The 17,131-nt window shown below is 34.2% G+C and overlaps 1 protein-coding gene across 1 annotated transcript in view; it reads right to left on the bottom strand.

The window, feature by feature from the left end:
- The window catches only part of PDE7B (phosphodiesterase 7B), a 315,252-nt gene extending 298,376 nt beyond the window's left edge, over window positions 1-16,876 (bottom strand). Inside the window, exon 1 of the mRNA XM_029944589.1 lies at window positions 16,767-16,876. Coding sequence (XP_029800449.1) covers window positions 16,767-16,787 — 21 coding nt within the window. The 5' untranslated portion in view covers window positions 16,788-16,876. The remainder of the gene's footprint in view (window positions 1-16,766) is intronic.
- Between the last annotated feature and the right edge of the window lie 255 nt (window positions 16,877-17,131).

Here is a 17,131-nt window from a genome sequence, read left to right as displayed (position 1 = left end):
TTAGGCTCCCAAGTACCTGATTGCTGGGTGAATGAATCCGGCCTCTGTTGTTTAAAAGCAGTGACCTTAGGGGCACCCGGGTGGCTCAGTTGGTTAAGTGTCTAACTTCGGCTCAAGTCATGGTCTTGTGGTCTGTGGGTTCAAGCCCTGAATTGGGCTCTGTACTGACAGCTTAGAGCCTGGAACCTGCGTAGGATTTTTTGTCTCCCTCTCTCTCTGCCCCTCTCCCACTCATGCTCTGTCTCTCTCTCAAAATAATAAATAAACATTAAAAAAACTAAAATGTGTGATATGAGACTAATTTTTTAATAAATGAGAGTTTGTGTTTTCTTCTCAATAAGGGACAATTACACCTATAGTTAGAGATTTTCTGAGAATATTTGAGAGATCTAATCAGAAATTAGAATTTTCCTTACAATAACAGTGCTTATGAATTTGATATACTAAGAATTTGGAGTGATTAATAGTTTGTCACATGTGCAAATATTTAGAGGTTTTCACATAATGGAAAGAGGTCTCTATTTGTTCCTGTTCTATGACAAAAACCCAGGACAAAGAATCCTCAGCTATGTGGAACTTGAAATTCATCTTAGCCATATAGAAAAATTCTTCCAGCCTGAAACTCTAATTAAAGAAAAATTTAAAAAACTATGATAGCAAACCTTTTTGGAGATAGATGACATAAATCTAGACCCATTTCACAGTTATAAAATAATTGAACTCATCTTGCTTACTCAGGAGTGCGTGAATAATCTAAATGTGGGTCAAAATGACCAGTTTTGTAAAATTTAACTTAGCTAATGTATTCAATTATGGACTCTGTTCTGCATTTCTTTAAGGAAGAAACATTAAATATTTGTTGTACTAAATATGGAGCAGACAACTCATGTACCTTTCCAGAAGAATTTGAGGCAGTCCCAATTAAAAATTGCATAACTGCTATTTAGTTGCTTAATAGTTTATTAAAACTCTTTGCTATTACTCTATAATGTGCTAAGGCTAAAAATATCCTTTCAGTTTAAAAATTCATGCAGAAACACATAAAACTTAGTGCTTTTGCTTAAATATTAAGTCAATTTCCTTTATTTTTTATTACCTCTGAGGTATGATATTATCAATTAAAATAGTAACATTTCATAACACTTATTTCTTATTAGTATTTTTAGTTTAATATGTTTTAATATATACTTAGCAATATATTGGAATATATTGGAAATTAGCAATATTTGGAAATTATTGAGCACTGACTTAGCAATATTTGGAAATTATTGAGCATTGACTCTTTAAATTCCAATTTTTTCATTTCTATTTTGAAAAGAAAACATCATCATACAATGTATGAAAACTAGAAATATATGTTTGTTTAAAAAGAATATCACGATGCTTGGGTGGCTCAGTCTGTTGAGTGTTCAACTATTGATTTCAGCTCAGGTCATAACGTCACAGTCCGTGGGTTCAAGTCCCCCATTGGGCTCTGCATTGATAGCATGGAGCCTGCTTAGAATTCTCTCTCTCCTTCCCCCACTGTGCTCCCTCTGTTTCTCTCTCTCAAAATAAATAAACATTAAAAAAATTTTTTTAAAGAATATCAACAGAAGAATATATTAAGGTCATTTGTCTTAACTTTTTAATATTTTTCTTATAAAATACACATTTTCATGCTATTTGAAAATGCTCATAAATAATTAGTGATTAGACTCTAGGTTAAGTATTTGGTATATTTTGCATTTATTAGCTTTGACTTCAAGTTCACCTGTGCTCCAAAGATACCCCAGCCTTGGAAAAACCTGCCTAGAGTAGTACTAGGAAAACAGAAGCACCCAAGAAAAGCCAATAAACTGCCAGAAGCAATAGATAAATACAGAACACCAGAAATCTGGTTTTATATAACTAGACCAGAATTTAATTATAGTGTAGCTAAACTTATTCCCAGGAATGTTTTGTTTGAACCATTTAAATATTAATTTGCTCATTCCACAGGACAAGCTAGTGTGCTGAAAATAAACATTTTTGAATGTTTATAGCACATATGGAGTACTGTTTTCATTCAGTGACATTAGATTTGCTTGTATGAAACTATAAACTGTAAAACAATTTGGAAAATGAAGGAAGCTGTTAATAGCTTATTGTAGCTACTTTATATCAGCTACTATATAAAGCATTAGCTTCCAGGAAAAAAACCATAAATCAAAAATTAAATAACACTTTTCTGTAGATATCTGTAATTGGAAATGTGAGGTGCAAATGAAAATCTATTACAAATGGTTCTTTGACCCAAGATCTCATTAGAATATTAACAATCTCCAAAATAATCATGTTTATCAAAGTGCTACTGGCAAATAATAATTATATAATAAGGTGATTACCCTGTTGAAATTATTATTTCTATTTTTTTTAACTTTTACATAACACTTATAATGGCCATAGTGAAATACGGAAGGTGAACACATACTAATTTTTATCTACTTAGTTTATGACTTTATATCAATACAACTTGCCATTTTAAATTAATTCAAATATAAGAAAAAAGAAAATAAAATGAAAACAACTTCTGGTGCATATAATGCCACATAAATTATCCTTAACACTTTCTTCCCTTTCTCTCTTTTCATAGCCATTAAAGACAACAATGAAAAGTAAAAGTACGAAACAAAAGATAGTTGCATAGTACTTATTTTGTGCCAGCCACTATTTTGAACACATCATATATATTCATTTGAGACTAGAACAATCAAATTTATTACTGAAACTGGTAACACGACAGGAACAAATGCAAATCTTATCTGCAGAAAGAATATCACATTAGACCTCAAATTATCCCCATATTAAAAAACATTTTTACATTTATTTATTTTTGAGACAGAGAGAAACAGAGCTCGTGAGGGGGAGGGGCAGAGAGCGAACAGAGACACAGAATCCAAAGCAGGCTCCAGGCTCTGAGCTAGACTCACAGACCATGATATCATGACCTGAGCTGAAGTTGGCTGCTTAACCGACCAAGGCACCCAGATGCCCCAACCCCATAGTTTTTATATACAATGTCCAGTACTCCACCAAAAATGAGCAGCATGTGAAAGGTAAGACAATTTGATACAACCAGGAGCACTAGCAGATAATAAGTGTACACACTCAAAAGATATAAATAAAAACAGTTAGAAAGACTTTAAAATAATTTGTATAATATATACTCAAAAATATGAAAAACAAGATTGAGAATTTTTAAAGAGATCTACAAACTATAAAACAATGCTAGAAATTCTAGAACTGAAAAATATCATAACAGAAGTTGTCAACTCATTTATCAGAAACAGCTGAAGAAAGAATTAGAAAGTAAAATACCAGTCAAAAGAAAATGTCCACATTGAAGAATAAAGGGACCAAAGGGAAACAGTGGGGGTAGGAATGCTCAAAGATTAAGCATATATTCAACAGGAGTCTCATTAAGAATACTGAAAGAGAGTGGGGCAAAATCAGTATTAAAAGAGAATATGAATGGTAACTTTCCAAAACTATTGAAAGATATCAAGATGCACATTTAAGAACTCATACAAATCATCATAGGCATAAATGCAAGGAGAACCACAACTAAGCAATAATGGAAAATCTACTGGAAATTGAAGGTATACAGAATTACATATTGTCAAAAAATGTTTGTAAAAAAGAAAGATTGCTTTTATTTTTTATTTATTTATTTATTTTAATGTTTTATTTATTTTTGAGACAGAGAGTGACAGAGCATGAGCAGGGAGGGGCAGAGAGAGAGAGAGGGAGACACAGAATCCAAAGCAGGCTCCAGGCTCTGAGCTTTCAGCACAGAGTCTGATGCGGGGCTCAAACCTACCAATGTGAGATCATGACCTAAGCCGAAGTCAGAGGCTTAACCCAAGCACCCCAAAAGATTGCTTTTAAATACTGTTTTCTGACATCAACAGAAACAGTGAAAATTGTAAGACAATATAATAATGTCTTGAAGTTGGGAAAGAAAATCATCAATATAGAATTTTGTTCCTAGGAAACATGCACATTTAAAAAGGGCAAAATAAAGTCATTTCAGACAAAAAAACACCTGAACCAAATCACCACTAGACTAAATGAAATCTTATATGTAATCGCAGAGATGTGGGAAGTAATGAAGAGTACATATAATTGTATAAAAAACATAGCTACATTCATTATTGTGGGACTTAAGTTATATAAAATTGAATACCTAAAAACAGCATATAATTCGGGAGAAGTGCAAAAGTAGTTAAGGCATTCATTCTAAGATTCTCAAGTTTCCTATACAGAGATAACAATATTAAATAGCATTATACTTTGATTAGGTCAAAGGTGCATCCTGTAACTTCAATAGTAACCAGTAAAACACTGTGGAAGAGTGTAAAAATAAGAAGCTAATGGGAAAGGAGCAACACATTGACAAATATACTCAACACAAAAGGTGGCTAGCAAAGAGATAAATATAAAACAAGAAAGACAAATGGAATGTACATAGTAAGTCAGTACTAAAACTCAAATCTATCATTATTACACTAGATATAAAGGACTAAATATTCCTCTGAAAAGACAAATATAGTCAGAGTGAATGATAAAACAATAGTTCCATCTACTGTAAAGAGATAAAAATAAATCTTAAGCATACAGAAAATTAAAAACTGAATGAATGTGAAATAAGCCAGTACATAAAAAGGATTAATAGAGAAAAAAAGGGATGTTGTATTATTAGAGGACTTTCATTTCACCAGGAAGTTATAACAGTTCTACATTTGTCTAGCTTACGTATTTCTCAACCTTTTTTCCCATTATCATGGATATGGTATCATCAGATACCCTTAAGGAGCATTTTTAGTTTTTCTTTTCCCTAATTACCTCCCCTCCTGAAACTTTAATACCATATACATTGAATATCTGTGGACTTTTTTTGGAGGCCCATAAAGCTTTTTGATAATGTAAGGATATTCTGCCTACCAAGAACATATGACCATCTCCACTATGAAGGTATGATCTGACAGCACACCACTGAAATATTACTGTATTACTTTAACTTATATAAAAATGTTAATGTTCAACTGTTTTGACCCATAAAAAATGGCTATTTCACATTGTTAACACAATATATAAAGTAAAAGATGGCAAGAAGAAAAGGAAAGATAGACAAATCCACAATTGCCTAGAATCTAATTTCTCCCTTTCAGTAATTAGAGGCAGAAAAAAAATCAGTAAAAGTATATATACAAATAACATGACAACCCTGTTTTCTAACTGGCCCTGTACCTACCAACCACAAAATACACATTCATTGCAAGTGCATGTGAAATATATATAAAAGCTGCAACAAATTTCAAAGACCTAAATCGTATGCAGTATGATTTATGATCACAGTAGTATTATACTAAGAAACAATCACAAAAACATAACTAAAAAGTCCCAATATATTTTAAAATTAATAAATGCATTTTAAATAATTTATAGGTCCAAAAAGAAATTACAACTGAAATTATTTAGAGCTAACTGATAATAGAAACACTAAATTTTGGGATGCAGCTCAAACTGTTAGAGGAAAAATGTATTGTTTTAAATATATATATTCAAAAAGAAGAAAGACTGAAAAGTAATGAGCCAAAAAAATTGAGAACATAGAAAAAAAACTCAGCAAATAACCCTAAATAAAGGAAATAATAAAGAATTGAAGTTAAAAATAGACATCAAATATACATAAAGAGGATTTATAAAAGCAGAAGTTAGTTACTTGAACTATCTAATGACAAAACCACAAGGAAGAGAAAACCAGAAATGACACAATAAACTAATAGCAAGAATAAAAAGCAGGATTAATAAAAGTAGGGTATTACAAACAACTTCATGATAGTCACTGAATGTAGATAATACAGATAAGACCTAGAACTACACAGCTTATGAAAACTGAAAATAAAAGTAGAAAATCTGGATAGCCCACAAAAATTAGTGGAATTAAAACTATAACTATCAACTTGCCCACAAAATGTTCCAGGACCAGATGGACTTACTTATAATTTTTAACAAATATTTAAGGAAAAAATAACATGAATTTACATAAGTTCTCCCAAAACACTTTTAAAAGAGCAATTTTTCTAATTCTATGAGGTCAGTGGAAACTTGATAAGACTGTTGCCAAAACAATGCTTTTAGGATAATCTTTTTCATCAACACAGTTTCAAAATCCTGAAAATTATCAGCAATCCAGAAACAAGGTAACAAGGGATTTTAAAAAGAGTACAGCATACAGTAGCCAAATTGTAATTGTTCTAGGTCTTCAAGTTAGATCTGACATTGTAAAATCAATCATCGTCACAGTAGAATAATAGAGAAAAATTATATGATGGATATCAGAAACACATTTGGTTAGTCAAATATTTTTTCATAACCACTAGCAAAGTAGCATAGAAAGAAACTTCCAAATATTACAGAGTATCATACTGACTGTCAAAAATGTTGAAAGCTCTTCTTCCTATATTGGAAATAATATGTTTACCCGTGGTTATCTTCCTTAATAATTTACTGAAAATCCTAACTAGTACAGTAAGACAAAGTTCAGTATTGAAAAAGAAGATATATAATTGTAAATATTTTTGGATAGTAAGATTGCCTACATAGAAAATGAAAGGAATATACAGAATAAAGTATTAGAATTCATAAGTGAGTTTAGCAAGGTTATTGACAAATTGATACAGAAAAAAAAGTTTTTCTATGTATTAGTAACAAAAAGTTAAAATTGAAATCAAAAACACAATATTTGGAATAATATCAGAATACTAAGTGCTTAGTACTATATCTAGCAAGGAGTGTGTAAAATGACCACAAAATAAGATAGAAGATATTATTGAAAGAATTTAATAGAGACCTAAATAAATGGAGGGATATACAATGTTTTAAATTGGAAAAGTCAGGAAAAATGTCAGTCTTCCCAAACTGATCAATATCCTAAAATGATTTGGTTTTTAGAGAGGAATTTTAAGTTAACTTTACAATTTATATGGAATTGTAAAGAACCTAGAATGACCAAAATAATCCTGAAGAAGAAAATAGGCAATTTTACCAATGGGACAAAGTATTTGTTGTTTTTTTAAGTTTATTTATTTAATTTGAGAGAAGGAGAGAACACACTCATGTACACAAGCATGGGAGGGGCAGAGACAGGGAGAGAAAGAATCCCAAGCAGGCTCAGTGCTAATAGCTAGAGGAGGGGTTCCATTCTAGGAACCAAGAGATCATGACCTGAGCTGAAATCAAAAGGCTGACACCTAAACAACCAGACCCCTCAAGAGTCCCTGGGAGAAAATATTTGCATAACATATGGCAATCAAAAGTATTAAAATATATAAAGAATTCCTATAAATTAATATATAAATGAGTTGTTTAAAAAATTTAACAAAGAGGATGTTTACATGACCAATATACACATGGAAAGTACTCAGATTAATTAATAATCAGGAAAATGCAAATTAAAACCATGATAAGCTATCATTACACACCTACTAAATGCTAATAAGTAAGGTTAGTGAGGAAGTGATCTATCATACATGGTTGGTGGGAACGTAAGTTCTTTCAGCCACTGTGAGCAATTTTGAATTTTCTGTTAAGGTAGAACATTAACATTCTCTGCTGGCCAGCAACTTACTCCTCAGTACACATTTGCAGAAATACATGTACCTATGCCCCAAAGACAGGCCCAAGAATACTCAGGCCAGTATTTTTCTTTATAATATTAAAAACTAGACACAATTCAAATGTTTTTCCACAGTAGAAAGAACATATTCAGATAATTAAACACTAGGAAATAATGAAAAAATACAGCTACAATGCAACAACTGAAGGAGTCAGTCTCACAGTATGATGGTGAATGAAAGAGTGGAGGAGGCATGATGAGATTTCTGATGTGGCAATAAGGTAATAATATTCTATTCCTCAGCTTGGGTAATGATTACACAGAGCTTCACTTCTAAAAAGCCAATCAGTTTGTACATTTGTATGACAGGTATTTTTCTGTGTCATGTGCACTATTACTTAATACAGAAGGTTAACAATAAATAAAACACCTGTATTTCTCTTAACAGTTAAAGCACCCAACAGCACTACACATAAAATAGTCACAGCTTCATGAAATAATTTTTAAAGTGTGTAAGAAAATAGTACCAACTGATAGATGCATGATGCTTACTCTCCTTCACATGCTGTTCAAGGCACTTTAAAAGTAAAACTCATTTGATCTTCTCAATCTCATGAGGCTGCTACTGTATACTCTTTCTTTTATAAGTAAGGCAAGTGAGGCCCAAAGAGATTAAATATCTTGCTCAGGATCATCTTGCTAAGAAGTGAAAGGCGCTAGATTCTGCACTGTTCCCCATTACACTATACTCCCTCTCACAGCCACACTTCTGACGTTTACAGTGTCAGAATCATCCACTGTGAATGCATTTAAGATGAAATAGTGCTGTTCCTTTATATACTGGAACCTCTTGTAAGTAAATATATCGAGTAGATTACTTGAGCATTTGCAAATAAATATTTTTCCAATTCTTGCTCAGAATGATTACAAATGGATTTGAAACATAAAGCATTCTAAATATATAAAAACAATAAAAATTTGTCATAGAAAGCTGGGGTTGCATACCAAGTCTATTAGCTGTAATTTCTCCGAACCTCTATTTCCTTGCCATTAAAATGGGCATAATTAATCCTTTCCTCACAGGATTGTTTAAAAAATGGAGAACCTGACATTTGTGCAATGAACTGAGCCACTAATTACATAGGAAAGCCAATCCATCTGCACAGTAAGTAAATCCGAGAAGTTTTAGAAACTAAAGGTAACTCACTTTGTGTTTCAGAAACTCAAAAAGTCAAAAATGTTCACGAACTTGCTGAAAGTATTACTCTCAGTAAGACCAGCATCTGAAATTGAACTCGGGCTTTGGGTTACAAGTTTAGTGCCCCTCAATGAAGTTCAAATTTCACTTTTTAATTCCTGCTTCTTCTTCTCTTCCACCACATAAAATATACAAACTAAATTTTTAAAAATTATAATTATTACCACTTAATTTAAAAATGCATTTATTTACTTTTTAAAAGATTTACTGGCATTTTTAGTAGGGCGTATTCTCCAGCGAACTGCCTTCCTGCCCTGCACAACCACATGAAAAGCCTTTATATATATTTGTCTTAAAGTCTGAGAAGGTCCTTGCCTTCAGTCTCCCTCTCTCATGCACTCATGCACAGGTACTTGGGGGCAACATGTTAACAAAAAAGAGGACAGTATCTCTCAATTATTTTATTTATAAACCACTGAATTATTTTAAGTGATCAATGATTTTTTTAATAATTGAAAGAGATTTATGGAGAAAAGTTTAGAATGTTGGTTCTGGTCATTCAAAAACTGCTGTCACACAAATTCTTATCTCTTTTATGTTTATCTCTTTCATTTTATTTTTACTTAAAGATTACTCTTTACTCCAAACATAATAAGAAAGGTCTAGAAAAATACAAAATAAAAAGCCTCAAATAACTAAAATGACTAATACTTCTTCCTATCAAATTGAAATCATTTTCATTTAATTGGAAAAAGCAAGAACACGAGTCTTAAAGACATAGAAATATACTCTATTTCTATTACATGAAAAACAACTTTTTTCTTAAATTTAATGACCTTTTCTAAATCAAGGCGTTCTTTAGACCCTTGTGTTCCTGCAGCAGCATCTCCTTCTATGAGAATGCTTCTACACTTTTGTGAATGACTGCGTTCTTTCATCTGACTGGACACAGCTGGCAAGTGGCATAATGAGAAAGGGAAATGAAAGTCTTTTTTTCTCCTGTAAATCCAAAAAATGTATAAATCATATTCAAACTGAAGAGTATTAGTTGCCTGTACTATAAACCATACATCTTAATATAAATAGTGTTTTCTACTGTTTTTTGGATATATGATAACATATATTTTAATTTTAAGAGTCTATCAATGAGGAGCAGTTTCCCTAAACACTATTTGGATGAGAATAAATTTTGCACATTTAATTAATTAAAAAAATTAAACCAAACTGACCAACTCTAAAACAGAAAATTTAGGTAAAATGTTCAAACCAATAAAATGTGTACAGTAAGATATGTCCATTCAGTTTATGGAGAAAAATCTCAAATAGTTGGGCACACAACAGGCCACAGATTTTTCTTAAACATATGTGAATGCTGGAAGGAACTTTGGCCTTCATTAAGCCCCTGGTTTTGTCCGTGAGGAAACTGGTCCTCAGAGTGACGACTGGCCCAAAGTTATTCAAACAGCAGTGATGACCTGTCTATCTCTTCACTTCAGAACTGTTACTTCCTGTACCATATCAAAGGCACTTGGGAAAAATTTAATAGGATTGAAGGAAGAAGCTAAAGAAGCAATTTAAAAACAAAATAAAACTCTTCTTTTACTTTCTTTTTGTTCTCAACTTTATTAAAAAAAATTTTTTTTACTGTCTTTATTTATTTTAGAGAGAGAGAGACAGCATGAGCAGGGGAGGGTCAAAGAGAGAGGGAGACACAGAATCTGAAGCAGGCCCAAGGCTTTGAGCTGTCAGCACGGAGCCCGACGCAGGGCTCGAACCCACGAACCGTGAGATCATGACCTGAGCCGAAGCTGGATGCTTAACCGACTGAGCCACCCAGGCGCCCCATGTTCTCAACTTTAAATACCACAGAATGATAAATAAACCTCTGTAATTTCCCCCATGGTAGATGCAATAAACTTTTAGGAAGAAAAGTCGAACAATTCTAAAGTATATACACAAAAAAGTAAGTCTTGCTCCCATTGCATCTCCAAGTTTTTCCTGTGGCATCCATTGTTAAGATTTTTATTTGAATTTCCAGAAATTTTCTATCAGTGTGTATATATAGTTGTGGAAATGTTAATGCAGATTTTTCTTCACTTACTCCATAAAAAAATCATTCCAGATTTGTGCAGGTAGATCTAACACATTCTTTTAAACAACTATATGGCTTTCTATTGCATAGATTGAAGTAACATATTCAACAACTCACCTATAATTGGGTTCAGGAAGTTTCTGATTTTTTTATATTACAGAAAGTATAAAAATAAATATAATTTGATAGGTTCTTAGACTAAAATTTACTAGGGTAAAATATGTGTAAATCATTGGCCATTCGAAATCTTTAGAGACCAAATTTTGACCAAGTCAGGTATATGTTAACCTCTTATGTCTCCACCTGGAAACAGCCCTCATCCAGACTGACCCTGAACCTGATCTCCCACCCCAGGAAAAGAGATGAATATTCTTAGAACTCAAAACTTTTAAATATCTTCCAGTATATTTAAGTCATGTATCAACTCCTTTCTTGAACAGAATCTTTCTGCAGCTGTGGGTGAGTAATGATAATTTTCATCATGTGTAAAGGATATTTCATGTATTTCTAATATATTTTATGTATGACAATAGAAAACGCAAAAGGTATTAATAGGAAAATAATCTGATCTGGAGTTTTAATCAAAAATCTTATGTGAACTTGCCAACCACTAGAAAGGAAAAACTAAAACAAATATTCTCCAAAGGAAACTCCATCAACATCTCATTGTCAATCTTAATTTTTTCCATCTTCTCCTTACAAATGTAAGAAAGGGAGGTGAAAGACAGAGGAAGGTAAAGGTATGACATAAACTATCTTTGCTGGCATATTGACTAAGGCTATTATTTTCTTATATCTATCCTACAGGCAAATAAATGTATAAAGCAGCCATTAAAGGACTTGGATATTCTTTTTAAAAAAATTTTTTTATGTTTATTTATTATTGAGATAGAGAAACAGAGCATGAATGGGGGAGGGGCAGGAAGAGAGGGAGACACAGAATCCAAAGCAGGCTCCAGACTCTGAGCTGTCAGCACAGAGCCTGACGCAGGGCTTGAACCCACAAACCGTGAGATCATGACCTGAGCTGAAGTTGGATGCCCAACCGACTAAGCCACGCAGGCGCCCCTGGACTTGGATTTTCAAAATATTGGGATATTTATACATTAGTATATTAAAAATTACACTCCTGTTTTAAGTTTCCTGTGTGTTTAGCATCAAGTTAGTTTTAGGTTTACCTGAAACTACAAACTCTGCTCCCTGTTCTACATGCTTGAGCTGTTAACCAAACTGTCACCCAGAGGAGACGCCAGGAGGAATATTCTGACCCATGCAGTATCTCACCAGTGTGAACACAAAGCACGTCCCTTTACTGTCTGACGGGGTGCCACAGCCACAGAGTAGCACATCAGCTTCACACAAGGATACACTAACCTTCCCCGAGGAGCAACAGTCTTCCGGAGGAGAAATTCTCTCAAACCCAGGGTCTTGTTTTGCTTTTGTTTGTCTTTGGCAATGAGAATATTTTGGAGGTGAAATTATGTGAATCTGGATAACTGAGCAAAGGCAAAGAATAAAGGGAAGTGGTAGAAAGGATAGAAGAGGTGGAAGAATAAAAACAAATTAATGCTAATATTAATCTTGTCAGGGTAAATCACAGATTTGGGAAGAGAGAAGCCATTCTCGAAATATTCTGAGAGCCTCATTTAAAGACGAGGGACTGAGGTCTCTAAAATTTAAGAAATTTGCCCTAACTCACGTAGGTCATCTCTGAAAGTCCTGAGCTACTATGAGAGGTTTCCTAACACTGAGGGCACTTCCCAGAACACAGCCCATAGCAGCCTGTGACCCTTCCTTTCCTGTACTAAGGAGCTGCTGGCATCTGGGACTGTTGTTAAAGTTCTCAAAGGGTTCCTGCTTTCTATAACTCCTAGGGATTCCAAGTTCAAGCAGTGATAGAGAAGACACTATAATTTCCATTGATTTAATTCACTGATTGAATTCACCATTTCAGGCCTGCGCAGTAACATAATTCAACCAATGATATAAACAAACAAACAAACAAACAAACAAACCAATTTTAAGGTTGATTTATTTGTTTTTAGAGAGAGGGAGAGGAGTGTGTCTCCGTGCATGTGCATGTGCGCGTATGAGTGGGGGAGCGCCAGAGAGGAAGAGTGCTTGAGTGGGGAAGAGGTGGGAGGTGTTAATGGGGAAGAGAATCCCAAGCAGGCTCCACACTGTCAGTGAGGTCAATGTGGGATTCAAACTCATGAATGGAATCATGAGATCATGACCTGAACTGAAGTCAAGAGTAGTGTGCTTAACAGATGGAGCCACCCAGGCACCCCAACAATATACTTTTTAAGAACACCATTACATATATTATTTCAGAAGAATGACAATGCCTTCTATTGATATTAAAGATCACAATAATAGAAATAAATACATAGAAGATTTAGTTTTTTCTAAAATTCTAATTTTCATAAAGTTATCGCTTCTGTTTCATTTTCTTCATCACCACCTCCCTCCCAAACTCTCCTTTGTTCTTCCATTTATTTCTCTGCACAGACTCTGCTATTTGTTCATATATTCAACCGAAATATAAACTTCCCAAAGGTGGGAATCATTGCTTATCTATTTTTTTTACTCACTTGACACATTGAGAGCACACTTCAATGTGTTTTGAATAAAGGTTTGACATTTTCACATTTATATATAAATGAAATTATTTTAAAAATTCCAAATTGAGATTAAGAGTACTATAAAATGTTTCATCTAAAAAGGACTGTTAGAAGTATAATATAATCAGTTTCCTTTACAGATAATAAAGCAATGGCTCAGAGTTACCCAGCTAGTTAGAGCCTGAATGAGGGTACCCACCCTGATCACCTGTCTCTGCTCTTCTTTTTAGGGTGTTCCACGCAGTCACTTTCTAAGTACAAATTAAATCATCTAGATACCCAAATCATTCTTGGGAAAGTATAAATACCTTGATGATATGCTAGAACTTTGATACATTTCACTCTCTGTATTCAAATCTCTAGTAATGCAGTATATATTCAGTCAGTTTGGGTTTCTACATCCCTTTTTCTCTTCTCTCTCTGAAATTCCCATATCAAGCACTTTAAAAATTGTTAATATACCAAATATTCGCCATCTCAAACATCAAAGTTAGCATGTTGACAAGGTCACCTTAGGATGCTTGTAGAAGCCAATGGTACTGATCGCAAAACTGCTCCCGTGTGAATGTGAAAGTGTTCCCCAAGGCACATCATTAGGAAAAATGGGGATGCCACCATGAGGAGGCACTGATAGAGAGGGTTTCATTGCATGTCCAATTGCCAAATCCCTTCTTTTTCAGCCAGATGTACCTTCTAGAGGAGATATTCCTACTTGTCTATAGGCTACTTTGGGATACATGTACTGAATTCATAGGATGGTGGATTTTTGGGATAAGACATTCTGTACATCAAGGGCTCTCAGTAAGTAACCTACTTTCCCCAAAAGTCAGTGTGAGTTGAACCATTTAGAATACGTGTTAGCTTTTAACTTTAGAAGTTCTGAAGTCAATCCTAATTCTTAATTTTGATAATGATGCCCTTTTCATCTTGCTTGAGATTGGTTTACTGCTTAAAAAAATTCTTTCTAATACTATGTTGACTAGTGACTTGACAAGTAGCTTCCCCTGTGATTTGAACCTCGCTAAGAACAAATTAGACTTTGGAAGATAAATTATGAGGCAGAAGCATTTTCCAGGTGGTACATTCACACTTTGAGAAAATGTGGTCATTTTACTTTTGCATCTGTTTGGAGTAGGACGTCCTTAGGCTGTAAATAATACAAGTCAATGTTTGAAATGTCCTTGTCTGGACTATTGATGTGTTGATTTCTAGATTATATTTTATGCTGGACACACCAAAAAATTTTTCAAAAATAGGTGAAAATGCCATATCATAAAATCATTTAAATAATGTATAATATATGAAGGGTAGTAAGTGCTCAGCAAACATTTTAACAAGGTATTTATTGAGAACCGACAATAAGTAGTTCTGTGCTGGACGCTGGGGAAAGCACTAAAATATGTACAATTACTTTCCCTAAGTTGGTGACACATCTTGGATTTTTCCACCAATCCCCTAAGTAACTTGATTCAAAAAATGGGTTTCTCCCAGCCAATTTGCTAACATGTAGTCACCACTGATTTTCTCTCACATTGTTCAGCTGAGTAGAGTCTTAAATTGGACAGCTTACAGTGTCAGGTAAAAATCCCTATAAAGAGGAGACAGTCTTTGGAGCTGCAACTAGTTAACTTTGGGCTTCTACTGGAGACAAGAAGTGACTTCATTCCGTTGGAGAAAATGTCAATCAAAACGCAACTACTGACACCCATCTTTGTTTCGCCAGCCAGGAATACAAGATAAAGCAGAGGAAATGGAGGAGCTGCAGTTAGGCATTTGCAACACACAAAGTCCTTGTTTTCCCACCAGGCGCTGCAGAAAAGCAATTGTCCATTCACAGCACATCCTCTGCATTTCGGAGCTAATATTTTTGCAGTTCTTAACTTAGTACAATATAGTCTTATGCAGTTAATTTTGTTAACCCTTTGAAATGCACAATGCATTTGATACCTTGCCTAATATTACTGCTAACGTGACCCAGTTTTTAAAATTTCTGTTTCTCGAGATTGGGAATAGAAACCTAAAAAAAAGTCAAGTAAGAAATATTCGAAACAGGGTAATGGTTTCAAATAATCCTGTCTTACTTGCTGTTGCATAACTTTGAGAACGGTAATAAGGAAATCCATGTTAACCATATGCTACTTGAAATGTTTTTACAAAAATTGACTCTTTGGACAGAAATGATCTTTAGCAGGGATCCCCCTCAATGCATAATAATGTGTCATTGAAAACAACATTAGCTCTGTGTTATTTGCCTGCTTCCTGCAGAATTTAGTGTGTTTACTGTATATGCCTGTCTTCTGGTGCAAAGAGATTTACTCAAACAGGCACTCTGGCTAGAACACATGAGAAACAGGATCTATGGATGATTAATTAGATCCCGGGCTCAATCACTTATGTCCTTAGTTAAATATCTCACTCTTTCAGCTATTGTAGGAAAAGATAATTAGCAAATTTGCAGTGTGAATAAAAGAACTTTTTCATTTCCTTTATAAATAATAAGATCTAAATCATTGGTCACATAACTCAGTGCCTGCATCTCTCCTGCCGACTTCCAAGTCAAGATTAAAAAAAAAAAATGCAACAAGGTGATAAAGTGCATTTTCCCCCAAGACTTCATCTTTCTGACATACTTTCTACAGGTTTTTCTACTTTCAATTTTACTATCAACATATTCCTCTCTTCCTACTAAATTTTTTTTTCAGTTTGAAGTCTGCTTCCAAACAACATGACAAACTCAAGGAAAAAAAAAAAACCCTGATATTTTCCCCCTGTCCTGCAACCCTCACCAAGCTCTGTATCAATAATTTCCTATACTGTCTTCACCAAAAAGAAAAATGACCCAACTCCAAGACTTACATTGAGAAGGAAATATTGCATTCATTTAAAAAGAAAAAGAAAAAAAAAGAGAGAGAGAAGCCCTCCTCAGTGGGGGCTCCAAGAGCAGCAAAAATCCCACATTAGGGCTGGTTGGAATGAAACAGTTAATTCAGGAAAAGTGATAATGTTCAGTCAGTTCGCCTAGAAAAAGGAAGGAAATTCAAAAGCTGGTTGCTGTAGTAACAATTACAGACCAAAAAAAAAAATATATATATATATATATATATATATATATATATGTACAGGTTCATTTTAAATAAAACTCCTGCCATCTCACTGTGATTCTCTTCTCCCCAGAAAAACGAGCTTGCCGCTCAAATTTGTCGTACCTACCTCAACCATTAAACAAGACATTTAACCATAGTGGCAGTTCTGTGACCTTTGAATGCCGTGAAATCCCTGAGCGGTGCTGCTTGTTCATGAAGACTTGTGCTGCAGAGTCCAGCAACTTCATCCAGGATGAGGAATATAATTAAGTAAAAAAATAAAATAAAATAAAATAAAAAAGGAAAGGAAAGAAAGAAACACAAAAGCACACAGAGAGATCGAGAGAGAAAGAAGGTAGCAAGAGAGATCCACTCTGGGTGAGCACACCACTTTTCTCCCAGGCGAGCGCTGGGACAGAGCCGAGCCTGCTGCAGTGCCCAGACCCACCGACTGGCTGGGGGAGCGGGCAAGCAGCCGGCCGGCTAGGCGGG

This window comes from Suricata suricatta, chromosome 7 (assembly GCF_006229205.1).
Source record: "Suricata suricatta isolate VVHF042 chromosome 7, meerkat_22Aug2017_6uvM2_HiC, whole genome shotgun sequence".
Classification (NCBI taxonomy): Eukaryota; Metazoa; Chordata; class Mammalia; order Carnivora; family Herpestidae; genus Suricata; species Suricata suricatta.
Note: the sequence above shows the minus strand (reverse complement) of the source record. Positions and strands in the feature narration are given on the sequence as shown.